This window comes from Populus nigra, chromosome 8 (assembly GCF_951802175.1).
Source record: "Populus nigra chromosome 8, ddPopNigr1.1, whole genome shotgun sequence".
Lineage (NCBI taxonomy): Eukaryota > Viridiplantae > Streptophyta > Magnoliopsida > Malpighiales > Salicaceae > Populus > Populus nigra.
The window spans coordinates 19,494,990-19,514,096 of record NC_084859.1 but is presented as its reverse complement, the minus strand read 5'-3'; the positions used below and the strand labels follow the sequence as shown (position 1 = coordinate 19,514,096).

General features: G+C 34.3%; 2 protein-coding genes across 4 annotated transcripts; one reads left to right on the top strand and one right to left on the bottom strand.

The window, feature by feature from the left end:
* Positions 1-1,861: 1,861 nt before the first annotated feature.
* Positions 1,862-5,790, bottom strand: LOC133700407 (protein NCA1-like). The gene is made up of 8 exons (XM_062123923.1): positions 5,683-5,790; positions 5,237-5,524; positions 4,893-5,124; positions 4,456-4,601; positions 3,401-3,488; positions 3,166-3,312; positions 2,478-2,627; positions 1,862-2,389 (listed from the first exon to the last, which is right to left on the bottom strand). Exons 2-8 carry the CDS (start codon positions 5,506-5,508, stop codon positions 2,333-2,335), a joined length of 1,092 nt encoding a protein of 363 aa, XP_061979907.1. The 5' UTR covers positions 5,509-5,524; positions 5,683-5,790; the 3' UTR covers positions 1,862-2,332.
* Positions 5,791-8,883: 3,093 nt separating this feature from the next.
* LOC133701887 (CO(2)-response secreted protease-like) lies at positions 8,884-17,728 on the top strand. Of its 3 annotated transcripts, XM_062126055.1 has the most exons (11): positions 8,884-9,106; positions 9,193-9,296; positions 9,386-9,483; positions 12,969-13,121; positions 13,971-14,082; positions 14,384-14,924; positions 15,053-15,153; positions 15,234-15,476; positions 16,130-16,244; positions 16,330-16,543; positions 16,889-17,728. In XM_062126055.1, exons 1-11 carry the CDS (start codon positions 8,972-8,974, stop codon positions 17,437-17,439), a joined length of 2,367 nt encoding a protein of 788 aa, XP_061982039.1. In that variant the 5' UTR covers positions 8,884-8,971; the 3' UTR covers positions 17,440-17,728. The 3 variants fall into 3 exon arrangements, with proteins under 3 accessions (XP_061982039.1, XP_061982041.1, XP_061982040.1); XM_062126057.1 differs by lacking the exons at positions 8,884-9,106; positions 9,193-9,296; positions 9,386-9,483 and adding exons at positions 10,574-11,707; positions 11,839-11,901; XM_062126056.1 differs by lacking the exons at positions 8,884-9,106; positions 9,193-9,296; positions 9,386-9,483 and adding an exon at positions 10,574-11,901.
* The last annotated feature ends 1,379 nt before the right edge of the window (positions 17,729-19,107 follow it).

Below are 19,107 nucleotides of genomic sequence, written 5' to 3'. Positions count from 1 at the left end.
TGATCCTAGAGAATATTGAAGACCCTGGACCGTCAACCAAAAGAGCGCACTTATACATGGCTTCCCCCCTCGCTCTCTCGGTTTATAACAGATTGAATTGAAACGCGCCTCTAAAAAGCAATTTTACAAGACTCGGACCTGGCCTCGCAAGTGAACTCGAGGCTTGATGAGTGAAAAAATCTGATTTTTTTTGGTCAAATGTCATGCTTTAAAATAATGCCTTTTCCTGATTTTTATTTTTTAACAAATAAAGCTTGGTCCCACAATCCAAGTGATTCCTGGTCAGGTTTTAGAGAAACTTTAACGGGTATGCTGAAAGTAGTGAAAAATAAAAAAAATATTATTTTAGCTTTGTTTATTTTATACGCTCCAAGAGCAAACCTACATAAAATGTCAAAATGGTTTTTTCTTTTCAAAAATACTATCTATAAGATTCTATGTATCTCCTAAAAAAGCCACAAAAAATAAATCAATTACATACCATCATGTAAAAAGAAAAATAACATTAAACTCATTGAAAAAAAATATATTTATTTCTCTCATTCCAATATAATTAGATTGAAATATACGTGGTAAAAAATACCCTTTAGGAGATGCTCTTATACAGGAGACTTCCATGCAAGTCTTTCCGGAGCTGGGCAGTACAAGACGGGCAAGACTTAGAAATTATTACGATCCGTACAGGACAGAAAGCTCAACATTATTCATGCTCTAAAACGTATGAGGAAAATACTGTAATTTGTTTTACATATTTTTTTGTTTTTGCATTTATTTTTCCATTCCCTGCATGCTTATTCTTTATTTTTCTTTTTTTTCCATTCCCCACATGCTTTTTCCTTTTTTCCCCCAAAATTATCTTCTTTATTTTTTTTGTTTTTATATTTTTTTTTCAAAATTATTTTTGTCAATTTTATTTTTTACTATTAAACTGATTGATAATTTAGCTTTATAGTTTTTTTTAAAAAAATATTATTGATTGTTACAGTGTTTCTTCATATAATTTTTGCTTTACTACAGTGTTTTTCCACATGTTTTTTTTCTAAAATTATCTTTGTTGATTTTATTTTTTTAATATTGAGATGATCAAGAATTTAGTTTTGTAGTTTTTTTTAAGAAAAACATTTTGAATTGCTACAGTATTTTTCTACAAGGTTTTTATGTTTGTTTTATGATTTTCTTTAAAATTATCTTTGTTAATTTTATTTTTTTTAATATTGAGTTGGTTGAGAATTACAATTATAGTTTTACTCACAAAACATTGTGAATTGTTATAGTGTTTCTCTACATCGATCTTTTTTCTTTTTCTTTTTCATTTTTATGATTTTTGTTTTTTTATATAATTTTTTTCAAAATTATCTTTGTTGCTTTTATTCTTTTAATATTAAACTGGCTGAAAACACTGTAGATTACTATAGTCATTCCCCACATTTTTTTATTATAATTTTTTTTTAAAATTATCTTTATCAATTTTATTTTTTTTCATATTAAATTAGTTAAAACATTACAATTATATATTTCCTCATAAAATATTATGAATTGCTACAATATTTCTCTACATAGTTTCCTTCCTTTTGTTTTTTTATGTTTTTTTTCTAAAATTATGTAAATTACAACAATCTTTCCCAGTATAATTTTTTATATATGTTTTTTTATGCATACCACAAGTCCCAGACCCTGTGCTTGTAGCTACAGACAAATGTTTTGATGACTCCAGAATGATATTTATGTTACCATAGATAAAGGATCAAGAATTTAAGATAGCATTGACAAATGTAGCTAGTTGGCAGGAGTACAAAGCCTGCCAAAAATCTTCGAAGCACAAACAAGCAAATTTGAGTTCAACGGAAGTCAATAAATCTGGTTGCGTACAAAAATATTAGGTGTATTCCATTAGTATGACAGTGAAGACCCTTGCAATTTATTTTTGTTCACAAGGAAAAATACATGTAAACAAAGCTTAGCACAGAGTGGAACAACCATCAGAAGCTGTGATCACCTGATCCAAGACAATAAGGCAAAGTGTGCATGAATTCGCATGAAGACCACATGCAGGTAACAGTGACACTTACAGGCACTACTTGAGGGATACTAAATCCAAGTAGGTACATTTGGAAAAGAGGTGAAGTGGGATAAGCTCACCTCCCATGCCCCAAGGGACCAGGTCTGCCCCTAATGTCGCTTCTCGGAAAGCCTTTGAATCTACGGATGGTTGCTATTGTTCTCGAATATGCTTATTACAAATGAAATTAACTTTGCATATATACAGAAAAAAAAAAAGATTTATCTTTGTGTTGATTGATTCTCTTCTTCATGATATCAGACTTGAGGAAGTTCAATCAGACTGTTTCTCCGCAAGTTGATTATTAAGAAATTCCAGCACGGAAAGGCGCTGCGATTAGAAGCTAATTATCAGTCATTTGTTTTGGATTTAGATTCCAGATAGTTATGATAGTTAACAGTTTACTTAGAAAGCATACCCGTTGCTCAAGACCAGCTTCTTCTGGTTTTAATGTCAAGGATTCCAATAATTTTATGGCCTCATGAAATCTATCAAGGGCAGCATCCTCGTTACCAATACTCCTGTCCGCATCGGCAACTTTTGCAAGGGAAACAGCCACATCCAGGGTCTGTAATTGAAAGATGAATAGAGAACATTAATTGCGAAGGAAGCCCGGAAATACAAAGCTTCTCAAACAAGCATGATCACAAATATTGTTTATCACATCATTGTGCATTAAATAGAGAGAAAGACAAGTACAGGGTGCTGAGTTGGAGAACCTCGGAAGCATTTAAAAAACAAAAATCAATACTAGCTTAAAAAAATAAACTAAAAGTTCCTTTTCCTACCAGGCCTCATTTCCTATTCTTTTTTTCAAGCAGCCCAGCATGCAGAGAAAAATGCTCTTTATAGTATCATGCAAATATTGTCATGGAAATTCTCAAAACTGGGAAGCCGTGGCCCCTCATTGCTATACAAGAGATCACAGAACGTATCACAAGTACATTTATACCTCAAGTCATAGAGCATGAGAAATGACCATAACAAGAGTGATGATGTGTGCTGGAAATAAAACAAGTACATCTATACCTCAAGTCATAGAGCACGTGAAATGACAATAACAAGAGTGATGGTGTGTGCTGGAAAGAAAAAAAACGGTTGCTGACCTGGGATGAAACACTAGGATGATGTTTGATGGCATCACGTCGCACATTGAGAGAGCGCATATAGTAAGATCTTGCAGCCTCCAGATCTCCATCATAATATTTGAGATCTCCAATTTTATTAAGTGAAACAGAATGCGTATGCGTGATCTACAGGGGAAGAATATCAAAAAAATTATAGTTGGCATGGTAAATTCACGCATTGAATAAAAGGCAGTAATACTTGTAAAATTTTAACCTCCAGATCAGCTGCAGACAATTTTGATAGGAATTCTACACTCTCTTCAAAGTATGTAACTGCGGAACCAGCATCCCCCACTGCTCGACTGCAATAGACATAATAGGTAGAGAATTTAGTAAACTCGCCAGGACTCAAAATCCATTACTTTGAAAGAAGACAATGAACCCATAATAATATTTAAGAAATCAGCAAAAAAGTACAGGTTTTAGAATAGATCTAGCCTCTAATATCTAGGTTGCACAAGCTATTCTTTAAAACAGAAGCTTCCTTTGTCTGCTCAAGGATGTGAGAATCTTTTGAGTGTGCTTAGGATATTCAAAACTAGCAATTCCTAGTTCATTGGTGCAAACAATGCTGCTGATGTTATTCCAGCAACATGCCAGAACCCTCAACAATTCATCAATGCAAGCCATGGTGCAAAGTGGCATTGCAATAATATTTCAGCGAACTTTAATCAACTTGTCCATCACATCATTGTTTCTGGAGAATGAAAAGCCACTGTTTGATGCTATGAAGTTAGCTCTTTAGAAATACTTGGATAACAGCTCTGTGACTTGGTTGACAGCACAACCAATGGAAGGAACACTGGCAGTAAATGTATATTGCTCGATCACTTCATCCTCTATTGAAAGTGCATGGGTTCCACAACTTCTTTCGAGGAAAATGAGATAGATGGTTTACAGAAACATATTTTCATCATGTGAAGAATGTCCTTACGTAAATATATTTTCTATAAGCAAGAACTTAATCTAAATAATTAGATGATAATCAAGAAAAAACAAAAATCTAAATAAATATATGATCATGTTAAAAAAAAACTTTTTTTCACCTGCCCCGTTTCTTTTTCAATTTTTCCACTCAATTCAACAACATCTTAATACCAAAGCAGAATTATTTTTCCTTTAACTTTGTCCCAAACTAGCTGGAATTGGCTAAAGGAATACTTTATCTCAATTCACCAGCCAAATTCATATGTTGCTGTTTAATCTTTTCATTCTACCATTGTCCTCAGATCATCACTAGCTTACTAAAGAAAAAGAGAGAGAACAGACCAGCAGTCCCCAAGCATTCCCAGCACTGCTCCAAGCTGCGAACACAATTCCGATGTGTTGCCCACTGTTTCTATCCGACCTCGGATGTCTTCTGCACAAAGACTAAGTCTTGATTTTGCACTTTCCACATTCCGGGCTCGAAATGCCTGCACATGAAATGCCAAAAACAAAGAGAAAAATTAACTATAAATTGCAACAACAACTTACTAGACACCAACCAAGCACATAAAAGATAGTTGAGAATAAGTTGAAAAAAAAAAAGAAGACGAAAACAAATGAGAAGTTTACGAGAAACTTTCTACTAGTATAGAATACCTTGATAATTTTGATGAGATAACCATAGCAAAAAAAAAAAATTAACAACGTTGATCTAGAAATGACATCCATCAAAAGAAAAATAGAAACGCATCAATGCCATGATAATTAACTAAACTTACCCTCATGGCTTGTTGCACCAAGAAAGCACCCCTCTCCAAAGAAACATCCTCGTATATCACTTTTTTATTCTCACCTACTTCCCCCTCTTTATCCATGTCAACATGAGACCTCTTGATTCTAGCATGACCATCAATGAACCGATCAACTACACTCTGTAGATCCGTATCAGCTTCAATCTTCTCAACATCAGCTCCGCACAGCGGACAGTCCTTAAATCGCGAAATACACACTCTAATCCAACAAAAACAAACCAATTCACAAATTGCCTTAGACCACAAACAAAAGCAAACAAATTAACATCATGTCATGGAGTTTGATTCTATCGTTTCTATCATCTCCTTACTTGCAATACACATGAGAACACGGCACGCATTTGCTACAATCAAAGAGAAGAGCTTGGCAAATCATACAACTAAGAGGTCCCAATTTAAATGTCTGAGAATCATATCCAAAAGGGCATTTCGGCGAAACGGTAGCAGATTCACCACCAGACTCTTTCTTAGCCTTTCCTCCTCCTTCATGCTCGGCCCCGTGTTTAATCGGACATTCCCCTGGTTTTCTTGGTGACCCATCATCAGGTCTTGAAGCTTTCACAAATGGGCAAACTGGGGTCATCTTGGTAAATCAAAATCTGCATCAAATTCACAGAAATAAAACATGGCTTTCATCCAAATCGAATCCAAGCATCTAAAAACTTAACAACCTTCTTTAAATATTTAATCAACATAAGGAGATTTTGCAAATTTTGAAAGAAAAATAAAGGGAAAGAAGGAAAGAGAAATCGAATACCAGAGTTGCAAGTGACACCAAAGCTTATGAATATTTCTTCTGGTCGTCTTGAGAATACGAATGGAAGATATCAGCTACTCAGCTTCGTTTATTTATCATAAGTAAAAACAAACTACAAATCAGTATTTAAATATTGGACATTGTTATGTTTTACTGTTAGAACTTTCAAAACTTACAATTATACCATCAACAACTTTTGATAAGGGAGATTTATCCGATGATATTTTTAGCAAAATAGAAAGTGAGGTTTGAGATTGAATTACATATTTTATTGTAAAATGAATTTAAAAATCCATAATTACATGAAAACAGGCCATTCTTTAAATATGCATCTCCAGCGGTGTTTTTTCACAAATGAATGGAGATAAGGATTATATTGTTTGGTCATAGGATGATAAGTTGTGTACATTAAGGACTGGATTGGAATAATTCTCATAGTTCGGAGACTAGCTTATAGCTATACCCAAAAGCAAGATATTCCCATGATCCCATCTTTGGCCCAAGTTACGGTTAAAAAAGCATTCTTGTCCCTTTATTTTATAGTAAATTTCGTCAAATCAATCTTTCCACTTCAAATTTTGCCAAGCAAAACTCTGTATATTCAACTAAAAGCAATTTAAGCACACCTTCATCAAAAATTTCTCATCGACTGAATTTCTGTATGATTTATTGTGATGATATAAGTGTGAGGACCGTCCTTAATGGAAGGGGAAAAAAGTTGATTCGACCAAAATTTAGAGAAAATGGACTGATTTGATCAAATTTACAAAGTATAGGTATCACACTTGAATTTTAGTTATTTCGCGGGGACACGTGACTGGCCAAGGAAACGAGTGTGGTGGTTTCTGGGACAACGAGATGGATGGCTTAGGAAGCGTGACCACCAGTGACATCTGTCATATAAAGCATCTGTGCTCACGTGAATCCGACACGTGGCAGGGCTTGTTTGTTTTGGGCTGTAAGTCATGTGCTGGATTATTTTGTAGTGTGTCTGCCCCGAGTTTTACTTGAATGGGCCTTTTCAAGTATCTCCACATTTGGGCTTACTTCTATCTGTTTCATAATCTACTGGGCTCGGGCTCGGGCTCTCATATACTCTCTGCTGCTTCAGGACAAGAATTAAAACTATAAGCATAATTCTGGGCTCGGGCTTTTATATGTTAAATTTAGTAATAATTCTTTTATGGGAGGCACGAACATACACAAGACTGATGTATGCCATGGAGCATAGATTGGGCCCTCCTGGTTGAACTTGTATTACTATTATAATGAACCGTGGAACACCTAACCAATCGATGATCACAGGGTCAAATACTAAAGCCTAAAGGTTAAAAGCTGCCTCTTGTTAATTTATTTTTATACAAAGGCTGCAGCCATATGATCGAGAGGCTATAGACACTGGGGCAAGCAAGCTTATGCTAACCACTTCACAGAACCCCATATATATATATATATATATATATATATATATATATATATATAAGAAAAGAAAAAGAAAAAGAAAAAAACATGGAGTGAAGAAGAAGAAGAAGAAGAAGAAGAAGAGTGCAGAAATACATCATTAGTAGCCTTAAAAAATCGTGAAGAAGAAGAAGAAGAATGAGGGAAAAGGGAGAGGGAATAAAGAGGAAAACCAGCTAGCAAATGCATGGCATCTGTAGGATAAAAATGGTGTTTATTCCCCCCAAAGAGAGATGATTACTTGTATTTTAAGTATATGATTCACTTTTCTCGTCACATTCTAAAATAAACTAAAATTAATATGTGGGGGAGCTAATGCTGTCGAGTGTCGAGTGTGTTAAAAATACGTTTCATTTAAAAATATATATATATATTAAATTAAATAAAAAATTGTCCTTTGCAATCCCAACTTGGACTGATTAATTGTATATTATATATATCCATTGATATTCTGCTAGAATTCATTCATGCATGCATCATATATATATATATATATATATATATATATATATATATATATATATGTATAGAACTAGACAAGAGAAATGCTTTAAAACAGTGATAAACTAGCTAGCTGGCACAATTGTTCCACTCGTGAACTACATTGAACTAGAAAATAATTGTGATTACACGGATCAAAACTATGTGATTAATTAATTGATATGGTGTCATCTAAAGCTATATTGGCGGCAGCACTTCGCGGCGATCTCGATCAAATCTTTTTTAATAAGAAAAAAATATGTTTAGGTTGCGTAGTTTTTTAGGATCTAATAAACTTAATTTACCAATATGATAAAAAAATAAACACAATAGTAAATAAATCAAACAAAAAATAACAATAATTAATTATAAAAAATGAACATCTAATATTATATTTAAAAGAAAAAAAACCACGTAAAAAACTCACTTTTCTCCGACATGAACATTGTTTTATAACCTTAAAGATCTTGTAGAGGTGTTTTTAACGCCATTGTAAAATGTTACACGATGACATTGAAAAACCTTATTATCTCTAATTTTCAATAGTTAGTCCAATAATTTATTAAAAATTATATAAAATCATTATTACACTGTTAGAATCCGCAATACAATTATATATAATTTTGGTTTTAATTATATTTGGTCTACATGCACCTAATCCATGGAATAATTTATTAATGGATATAATTTGTGTTTGATTGTTATTTTGAGATAAAAAAAAATTAGGATAATTGATCAAGATGACATATTTTCATGTCTTTTTTTTTGTTTTAAAAAGTTATGAATTCATTTTAAAACTTTCTCAAAATGTGTTCCCGTAATCAAATACATTTCTATTTTTTTATGTATTTGTTTTTTTTTTCTATTCTACGATAATAATTAAATGCAAGTATAAAGATGTGTTAGGAAATCAATTACCGCCACCAAGACTGCATCGGTCGCAAATTTGCAATTGTAAGTGACAATTTTCTTGAAAAAATATAATATATGTGTGTAAATCATCCATTCTGCCTCTCAATAATTGTCAGATGCATGATTTTGTTTCTTAATTATTTGTGTTGAAACCTAAGATTTCTGGGTAATTTGGTTTTTGCTCGGACATTGCTGGCCTACCAAGCACCATTTGCCAATGAAGCTTCATGAGTTGGTTGGTTATACATAAAAGCAAACAAATAACATTTATAATTAGATCAAAAGGCAAAAATAATTATATCTATATATATTATAATAAAATGCATAGAAAATTCAGAAAAGAGCAATCAAAGATGCTCTTACACCTCTCGCTGCAAGCTTCCTCTGGTGAAAAAGCTCCCTCCCTTGCATTTAGCCTACAAACGGGTGGTGGGATATGCCACTCTTTTCATTCTCCTCCATTTTTCTTGCCATCCCATCTTTCATGGCTTCTCTTCTGCATCATCTCTTTTTTCTCTCTGTACTCTGCCTTCTCATCATCAGCTCCACTGCATCAAATCAACTTCCTCAGGTAATTTTATCAAAACACTATTACATCAGTGACCCTTTTTTGTGTTTTCACAAGAGATATAATCTATCTTCTTTGAGTCTTGACAGCATTATGTGGTTTATATGGGGAGTTCATCCAGTGGAAATGGAGGAGAAGCTCCTGAGATTGCAGAGGCAGGTCATTTGCAGCTGCTGTCCTCCATTATACCAAGGTTACCATACATCTCATCATCATAATCCATCATTATATAGCCATGGTTTCAAGGGCTTGACACGTGGAATTTAATCTTCTTTTTGACAGTCATGAGAGTGAAAGAATATCGCTAATCCATCATTATAGCCATGCTTTCAAGGGCTTCTCTGCCATGCTTACAGAGAATGAAGCCTCTGTATTAGCTGGTAATACTGTCTTGTTTTATTTCCTCGTTCTATTTGACAATCTGTCTTGTGTTTAGTTTAGAGCTTATGCATGTCTTTTATGCTTCAAATAATAACAATACAACTAGAAAGTTAAAAGAAAGATTAAATAAATATAAAACCCTTTGATCCTAGAACATGCTTATGGTCTAAAAAGCATAATTGTTTTGTAAAAAAAAAAAAAAAAATAGTTGTGAATTTGACAGCTTGGATTTTTTTTCTTAGTTATTTTTGCTTAAATTTCCAGCCGAATTTGCTTCTTTGTAAATATTGATTTCACTAGGAATTCACTTAGTATTTGGGTAGCTGGTTTTTTATAGTTCTTTGGGTTCTCTCGGTCATCTCATGTAAATTTTTTTTATTTAAAAATGTTATTTTATTTTAATTTTTTTAAAACAATTCTTGATTTTATTTAATTATATTTAGATTTGGTATACTAAATCAACTGAATTATAAGTTGACCTATTTAATATTGTCAATATCAAAATCAATTTAAATTAAAATTTAATTTAAATCAAGTTCTGAATTATAAATTTATCGAATCAACATACAATCAATATACCTTACAGAGTTCAATAACTATAGTAGAAACATAATACAGTAGAAACATAATACACTAATTCAATTTAAATTTTTTAAACTTAATTAACAAAAAACTAAGAGTGTTAACTCCCGAAATTTTTTATATTTTAATATTAAATTGGTTAAAAATTAATTTTTTTAATTTTTTTATAGGATTATTCCAATCTTAAAATTTAAATAATATTTTTTTTATTTATTGAAATAGGTAATTTTATATTTATTTAACTGAATATATGCATGTACTTTTTAATTTATATTAAAAATAATTTTGTCAATAATTTTTTTTAAAACCTACTTATTCATTTGTTTTTTTGCTAATAAGCGCGGGTCTATCTATTTGTCGAGCTTGCAATAGCTAATATAAAAACCAATTAGATTCTAAATTACTCGCTCCTTTTTTTTAATAAAAACAAATTCAAAACATTTTTTTTCTATCGGGCTTGAGAGAAGAAACTCCGAACGAGCTCTAAATACGGGTCCATAAGCACATGCAACTCAACATGTTCATCAACCCAAAACCCTCCCAAGTTTCATCGCTAAACCCCTTACCCGCCATTAATCCACCAGCCACCCCCTCTCCCTCTGTCGCTGTCCGTCTCTCTGAATCTCATCTTTGCTTCGAAGTTCCAACAAAAAAGTGAAAAGGATGGCCACGAATATATCCTCCACGGGAAACCTCATTTCTTTTATACAAAAACGTTTTCTATTAACATCAGCAGCAGCAACAGTAACACTTTCTCCCAACTCTCCACTACCCACTACTACTAGTTGTAGCTCCTCCTCCTCTTCTTCTACGGCCCAATTCCTCGTCAATTCATGCGGTCTTTCTCTGCAATCTGCTCTTTCAGTTTCTAAAAAGTTCCAAATCCATGAGAATGATCTCCATAAGCTCCGATCTGTTGTCCAATTCATGAAAGCTCATGGTTTTCGCGAGACCCACCTGACCAAATTGATCCAAAGTCGGCCAGGAGTTCTCCATTGCAGAGTAGAAGGTAATCTCAACAATTTCTCACAGAGAATGGCGTTGTGGGTCAGCTTCTGCCAGAGCTCATTTTATCAAATACTCATATTTTAAGAAGGGGTTTAGATTCTCAAATTAAACCATGTTTTGAGTTTTAAAGTCTGTTCTTGGTTGCAATGAGAACGTTTTGGTGGCTCTTAAACATTCTTCTTGGCTGTTGACGTTGCGTTTGAAGGGCACTCTGCAACCAAATTATGACTTGTTGATAGAAGAGGGAGTGGATGTTGATAGGATTGCTAAACTGATTATGATGGATCCAAGAGCCATACAGAATAAGCGTGATAAAATGATTTCTACAGTGAGTACTCTCAAGGATTTAGGCCTTGAACCAAATGCTCCTGTTTTTATACACGCTCTTAGAGCGATGTTATCTATCAGTGAATCGACTCGGAAGAAGCAAATTGAGGTGCTGAAGAGTTTGGGTTGGAGTGAGAAAGATATTTGGCGTGCCTTTAAACGACATCCTCTTCTCTTGGGATACTCAGAGGAGAAAATCAGGGCTGGGATGGATTTTTTTGTGAATACATTGAAGTTGGGATTGCAACATGTGATTGCCTGCCCCCAGCTTCTTACTTATTCTATTGATAAAAGGTTGCTTACCAGGTATAATGTTTTAAAGATTTTGGAGTCAAAGAAGCTGATTAAAAAGGATTTGAAGATTAAGAATTTGCTTAAAATAAATGAGAAGGAATTCTTGAAGAATTATGTTTACAAGTATGTGGACGATATTCCAGGGTTGTTGGATTTATATGGAGGAGCCGACAAAGCAAAAAAGATACACACTTGATGACGGAGAAGTAAGTTTTGTTGTCCAATGCACAATGTGATTTAATTCTAGATTGCTCTCAGCCTTCTTAATCAGAGATAGCGTTGTGGTTAGTCGTTCCAGTTTACATAACTTATTTTGTAGGAGTATTGTGAGTTCATTTCTTATCCATTTGGGTGTTGATTTCTATTGAGCCACTGTCACAAGTTCTTTAACAACCATTCCTGGTTCTTGATCATTCCTAAGTATTTTTTGTCACCCCTTAGCGTTTTATCTCACTGCAATGTCGTGGAAGCTCAAGAAAGCTCTCCTTTTATCATCGATCATCAATGTCCACAATAATTACATATTCATGTTCAAACAGCCCCTGAAGGGATTTCCTACCCTTTTCTGTTTTGTGAGCAAATGGTTGCTGTCAATTTTTTTTTATCCATTCCAAAGTATACAACTGAATCAGGGAATCATTAGATGATTTTTAGGGATTCTGTAAAGAAATCTTGATTTTAGTGTCGAAGCATAAGAAGAGGCTAAAAAACGAATCAGTTGCTGCACTCTGCTTGTGCTGATAAGCTTATAGGGGTTCTTGGAGTCAGTTTCTATATAATTGTCTAATCTAGTATGAAGTAAATTCAAAATTTTCATTACAATAAGCCATTATTATAGCAGGAAGTAAAGAAACTGGCACCGAGTGCTTTTAAGGTCTTTTTTGGTCCGGGGATCTTTCTTCAAGATCAATCATTTTATGTACCAGATATTGCTTTACACTTTGAAGTGCTTTTAAGGGTTTTTGGTTTAAATTTTGTTACTAAAAACATTATTATGCCATGAGGAAAATGAATACATTCTAAAAGAAGGATGCTTTTTTTCAGTCGAGAAAAGTACTGTTTTCAACTATCTCACCCCTGCTTTCAGATGAGAATAAAAGCATTGTTTTGTCAGTTGGATTGCCAATTTTTACAATCCATTGCATGCATAGTCGCAATCCCTAGACAAAAAAAAAAAAAAGCTCAGTTTAAGATGCAGGGGGATCATGGCTCCCTTCTAGTGATCCAGTAACTACAAATAGACTGAACAGAGATCAATTAATTCTGAAAACAGGCCATGATGGTATAGTATCCATCTTCCAGGATCCAATTCTTCAACTTCATACTACACGTTCATGGGATTTCCTGGAGGCATCATCAGGCATGCAAAACAAGCACAAGCATCCTCCTTTGTCAAGTGATGTCATAATTGGGATGATAGACACAGGTAACTGCAATTCACTTATGTTTCTCATACTACCTGGTTCAGTGGCCCTGCATGAATGAAAGCCACCTCAAGAACATGCCTCAAATTTCTGTTGCATTCACATGCACACACATATTTATTCCATAAATATGTCAATATGGTTCATCCTTTTATTTGTGCTACCTTCATATCACAAATTTTTTAACTCACTCTTGTAGCGCAAAAAACAAGAATGGTTGTTAACATGAATCATTGTTTTGATGAACTACTTTGATGAAAGTCACATTATATATATATTCATTGAGTTTATATTTCAAATGTCTTTTGTGACTGAACACCCAGGACGCTGTTATTTTACACTTCAGCATCAATAAGAATAGTGTCTTCGTGGGGGAAGGCCACCTGCCATATTATAACTAAAAGCTCAATGGTCCTCCAAGTAAACAAAACATGGTCTCTTTTTTTAAACGGTTCAGGGTCTGGAGGATTGAAAGTCCAAGGACTTCAACTTTTAAAACCTCACCTCATGCCTTGCTCCTTTATGTGGGGCTGGTTTTGAGTTCAAATCTTTTTGAGGGTGTGTATTAATTTTGAAAGAGGGATGGCTACAAAATCCAGTGAGCCTTTCGATGAATTGGAAAGGCATTATAAAAGGATATAAATTTTTTCAAGTATAATTTGAACATTTAAATTGTATGTCAGTACAAGTTATTAGAATAATTAGAAGTTTTCTGTTAACGTGAAATAATTTGTTTCCCATCATTTTGTACAAAGCCTTTTGTTGTGTCTTGCTGCGATTGAGTCTTATCCAAGGGCATATTGTTAGACTTCAGAAAATTTTTAGAATATTACACGTGTTCTTTGCTTTAGGGATATGGCCTGAGTCGCCAAGTTTCAATGATGATGGAATTGGGGAAATCCCTTCAAGATGGAAAGGAGTTTGCATGGAAGGATATGACTTCAAGAAATCCAATTGCAATAGGTGATTATGTCTTTTTTTCATTAAAGTAAGAGAAGGACAATATGCACATATGCAAATTCATGTTTGTGTAGATGCCTCTATTAATAGAATAGCTTTTATCTATATCTTATACTCATCCAGTTTTTTTATATCAGAGAGCAAGTACTTTTTTCTTAAACAATCATAGCAATATGCCTCAAGTCTAAAATCTTTACCTAAACACACACCCTTACCCTGAGACAAGCCCAAGTGATGATTTCCGCTTGCTGTTAAATTTAATCTATGCTGCAGAATTCTTATTTTCTGGTCTCTATGTCTGTAGGAAGTTGATAGGAGCAAGATACTATGACTCCATCCAAAGGACATACAGTAATAACAAGACCCACATGGCTAAACCAGATGACTCACCAAGGGACTTTGATGGCCATGGTACTCACACCACATCCATTGCAGCTGGTGCTAAAGTTGCTAATGTTAGTTACCATGACTTAGCTGGAGGCACAGCTAGGGGTGGCTCACCTTCATCTAGAATAGCAATATACAAAGCATGCACATTAGATGGTTGTTCTGGTTCCACCATATTGAAGGCAATTGATGATGCAATTAAGGATGGAGTTGATATAATCTCCATTTCTATTGGGATGAGCTCGCTCTTTCAATCTGATTACCTAAATGACCCCATAGCAATTGGTTCATTTCATGCACAACAAATGAATATCATGGTAGTGTGCTCTGGAGGAAATGATGGGCCTGATCTTTACACTATTGTCAATTCAGCTCCTTGGATCTTTACAGTTGCAGCTTCTAATATTGATAGAGATTTCCAATCTACTGTGCTGCTTGGAAATGGGAAGACTTTCCAAGTAAGATATTGATTTGTTGATTCTTTTAATGTTGTCCTATATTAAGATCTGTTATATTCATAATTCTTCTCTCTTCCTCTCTATTCTTTTTGGAATGAATTCGTGTCTTTACAATCCTTTTGCTTAAGGGGTCTGCCATCAGTTTCTCAAACTTCAATCGCTCAAGAAATTATCCTCTCGCATTTGGAGAGGATGTTGCTGCTAAGTTTACCCCAATATCAGAAGCTAGGTATTATCAAGAAGTGATACTCATGATAATGATAAAATTCATGTATTGCATAAAGTGAATTAATTTTCACTAAAATGCAGGAATTGCTACCCAGGATCATTAGATACACAGAAAGTTGCGGGCAAGATTGTTGTATGCACAGATGATGATTTAAATATTCCACGGCAAATCAAGAAATTAGTCGTGGAAGATGCTAGAGCCAAAGGGTTGATTTTAGTCAGTGAGGATGAGACAGTTGTTCCTTTTGATTCAGGCACGTTTCCATTTGCTGAAGTTGGAAATCTTTCAGGGCTGCAGATTATTAAATACATCAATGGTACCAAGTAAGCATCACTGATATAAATTTCAAATTTTGTACCTTGTTTAGTCTATCCTATTTCAGCTTGGATGCATAATAAGGAACAAGGTTTTGGTCTTAACTCTTGCTATCCTAAATGTTTGTAAGATTTGATTTTGTCTTCTGTGATAACACAAAATAACCATCAAGACATCAACTAAACTAGCTGAAACTCACATTGCCTCTTTCTTCCTTATTCTCCCTTCTTACATGTCTTTAATATGATCACTAAGTGCTGTGCAGGAAACATACATCCCATATAGATCCCTTTCTTCTGGTCAAGCATTTCTAACCAGGGCAATGTATTATGGATAAGATCCGCTCATAATCTGAAACTGATCCCTTTTTCTGGAGATCCGACCTCTTTGTCATCCTGGTTCTTCTTTATTCCTACTTTGCGCTTGTCTTATCCAGCCACTTCAATTAATTAATCAAAGATACTCCTCCCAGTAATAGACATAATAGTACATAGTTTTCTTTTAACACTCTTCAATATATACGAAAACTTTAGAAACAATTACTTTTTGTGAGATTATTAACATCCTAAAAAAGTTGTGAGGCGCATGCCCTACATACCAGTTAAGAAACTTGTCCAAGAACTTCATAGATGGATTTGCTCTCTTCTCTGTCCCTGTACAGAAAGCCTACTGCAACCATCCTTCCTACCCGTGATGTTCCTCGGTATAGACCAGCTCCAACCGTTGCATATTTCTCTTCCAGAGGGCCTGGGCAATATACAGAAAACATCCTCAAGGTTAGCTTCTGTAATACATTAGAATTCAGGAGCTGTTTTATTAGCTAACAACTTAGTTAATCATTAACACTGATCGGGAATTCAGCCCGATATAATGGCTCCAGGAGTTGCCATTTTGGCAGCCGTGATACCTGAAAAAGAAGCAGGGAGTGTTCCTGTTGGAAATAAGCCGTCTGGATATGCCATAAAGTCTGGTACATCAATGGCTTGCCCTCATGTGACAGGGGCTGCAGCATTCATTAAGTCTTTTCATCATGGGTGGAGTACTTCTATGATCAAATCTGCACTTATGACAACAGGTACTTTTGAAGGTAGAATTCATAAAGATGGGCACACACTCAACACACACTCTCAAACTCACACACACACACTCACAGATTGTAACTAGGGCTTGGGGAATACAGAAGGGGATTTTAGCTTGACCACACTCCATGGTAAAATGACGTTTCTACTGTATGAATTTGGTATTATGTACTTTATATTTTTTTAGCGGGGAGGGGATTGAATGATGCTTTTGATTGTACAGATATTCCCTTTCATGTTATTATTGTTTAATATCTAAATGGTCCTGTGTTCATATATTTACTTCCACCATCATGCACTGCAAGTGCTCGCATTGATCTCTTCCTCTCTTCTCTTTGCAGCAACCATTTATGATAATACGGGGAAACCCTTACAAAACAGCTCACATCACTTTGCGAATCCCCATGAAGTGGGGGTTGGAGAAATAAACCCACTCAAAGCTCTTAATCCAGGATTAGTTTTTGAAACAACCACGGAAGATTATTTGCAATTCCTTTGTTATTATGGATATTCAGAGAAAAACATAAGATCTATGTCCAAGACAAACTTCAACTGCCCCAGAATCAGTATTGACAGACTCATCTCCAATATCAACTATCCATCGATCTCCATCAGTAACCTTGATCGACATAAGCCTGCTCAGACTATCAAAAGAACTGTGACTAATGTGGGATGTCCAAATGCCACATACATTTCCAGAGTGCATGCTCCTGTGGGATTAGAGGTGAAGGTTTTCCCAAAGAAGATTGTTTTTATCGAAGGGTTAACAAGGGTTTCCTTCAAAGTCTTATTCTATGGCAAGGAGGCTTCCAGTGGCTACAATTTTGGGTCCGTAACATGGTTTGATGGTCGACATTCTGTCCTTCTATCATTTGCAGTGAACGTAGAATAACATAACAATATAACGAACTCACATTGAACAAAGGTACCATTCAATTTGAAGTTAACGCACACATGACTCACTCATAAGTTGTAGATATACGTTGATGTTCTTACTGTTTTGTCCAGTGCTGGAACCCTTGTTGTATGGTTGGAGTTAATTACTGCAAACCACCAGAATAGGAACATTCATAGATACATTCATCAATTAATGTCTGTCCAAAAACTTTTTTTCTTTGAACATCATGGCATGTGCAAATATTATTATCCAACGTGTCTGCTATTTGGACTACGGTTGCTTATGCAGTAAGAGTCATAATTACTTCAATTTATACGTACTAAATAAAAGGATACCCATGTTTAATGCATGCTAGAAGCAATGATTTCTGGTTCCTGTGATTGCTGCTCCACTATTCCATTTTTCAGATGAGAAAGTAAACGTTTTTAGCAAGGCCTAAAATATTGACCATGTGTGGGAATGCTCTCTGTATTTCATGGATTAGGCTTAGAGGTCCTTGATCACCTAAAACAACATTGCTTTGTTCCTATCTTCGATAAGTACATGCAGATGATCAGATAGCGAGAGCATCAATTCAATGGTGATTTTGGCTGCCTGTTTAATCACAAGCTTTCTTCAACCCACACGCTTGCTTTGTTAGACTGTTTTAATTTATTAATTCACAAGCAGACGATAAAATGCTTCAGTTCTGATGAAATACTTGCCTTCTGACAGAAAATTTTATCTGATTCTAAAGGGCTTTTGGCTTATGAAATTACCATGAGGATCATGGTTACTTGTGATGTGTATGTATCTCCACTTCTGCAAACAACTCTTGCATAGCCAACCTTCAAGCTTTGTTTATATATATATATTTTTAATTTTTTCCTTCTCAAAAAATTTTCAATTTGATTCTTAATTTTTTTTTCCATAATTGTGCCCTTTTGAATTTAAATTTGCACCTGATTACATATTTTTTTAGAAAAAAGGATTATATTGAAAGTCAGAGGATCAAAGTAAAAATAATAGATAACATGGATGGTGATTTTGAATTTCATACAAAAACTTTATTTTAGTTCCTTTTTTTTCAGTTTATAGGTAATTGGTTATTTTAGTTTTTAGAAATTTAATTTTGGTGTCAGAATTTATCTCTCTTACTTTTTTAGTTCTTTCCTGTAAGAGGATAAAGAGGATTGTCAGATTTCAACTTGCAGAGAAAAAATTATTGTTTACAACTATTTTAACCATTAAAATAGTTGAAATTGATGTTAATAGATTTTATTTAGCGAGAGAATTTTTATAGTGATTGTTCTGAGCCTTAATATTACTTAAAAAACAGATGCATGTTGAGCATGAAAAATTTATTTGATTTAATTTTGTGATTTTAGCCCCTTTTTTATTGGTTTATTAAATTGATTTATACATGTTCTAGGATTTTTTTTGGTGTTTGGCTTTAAATAAGTTGAAAAATGGGTTTGTTAAGTTAAAAATTCATAACTTTAATTTTTCAATCAATCATCATAAAGGTAGTCGAAATTTGGGTTGGAAGATGAGATGTCATCTACCTTAACAAGCAACTTGTCTTCTTTGTATTTTTTTAAAAAGTGAAAAGGATCATTCACACCTTTAAAAGAGAAAAAAGACACAACTTAACGCCCATACACTTTGGTTTTTCCTTTCAAA

What these genes read in the sequence shown, in the direction of transcription:
- LOC133700407 (XM_062123923.1), bottom strand. Translation starts at nt 5,508, where the DNA reads ATGACCCCAGTTTGCCCATTTGTGAAAGCTTCAAGACCTGATGATGGG. An exon ending in GGAATGCTTGGGGACTGCTG is followed by an intron (nt 3,489 to 4,455) that starts GTCTGTTCTCTC and finishes TGTCTATTGCAG; the next exon opens with TCGAGCAGTGGGGGATGCTG. An exon ending in ATCCTAGTGTTTCATCCCAG is followed by an intron (nt 2,628 to 3,165) that starts GTCAGCAACCGT and finishes TTTCAATTACAG; the next exon opens with ACCCTGGATGTGGCTGTTTC.
- LOC133701887 (XM_062126055.1), top strand. Translation starts at nt 8,972, where the DNA reads ATGCCACTCTTTTCATTCTCCTCCATTTTTCTTGCCATCCCATCTTTC. An exon ending in TGAAGCCTCTGTATTAGCTG is followed by an intron (nt 9,484 to 12,968) that starts GTAATACTGTCT and finishes TTCTGAAAACAG; the next exon opens with GCCATGATGGTATAGTATCC. An exon ending in ATCTGCACTTATGACAACAG is followed by an intron (nt 16,544 to 16,888) that starts GTACTTTTGAAG and finishes TTCTCTTTGCAG; the next exon opens with CAACCATTTATGATAATACG.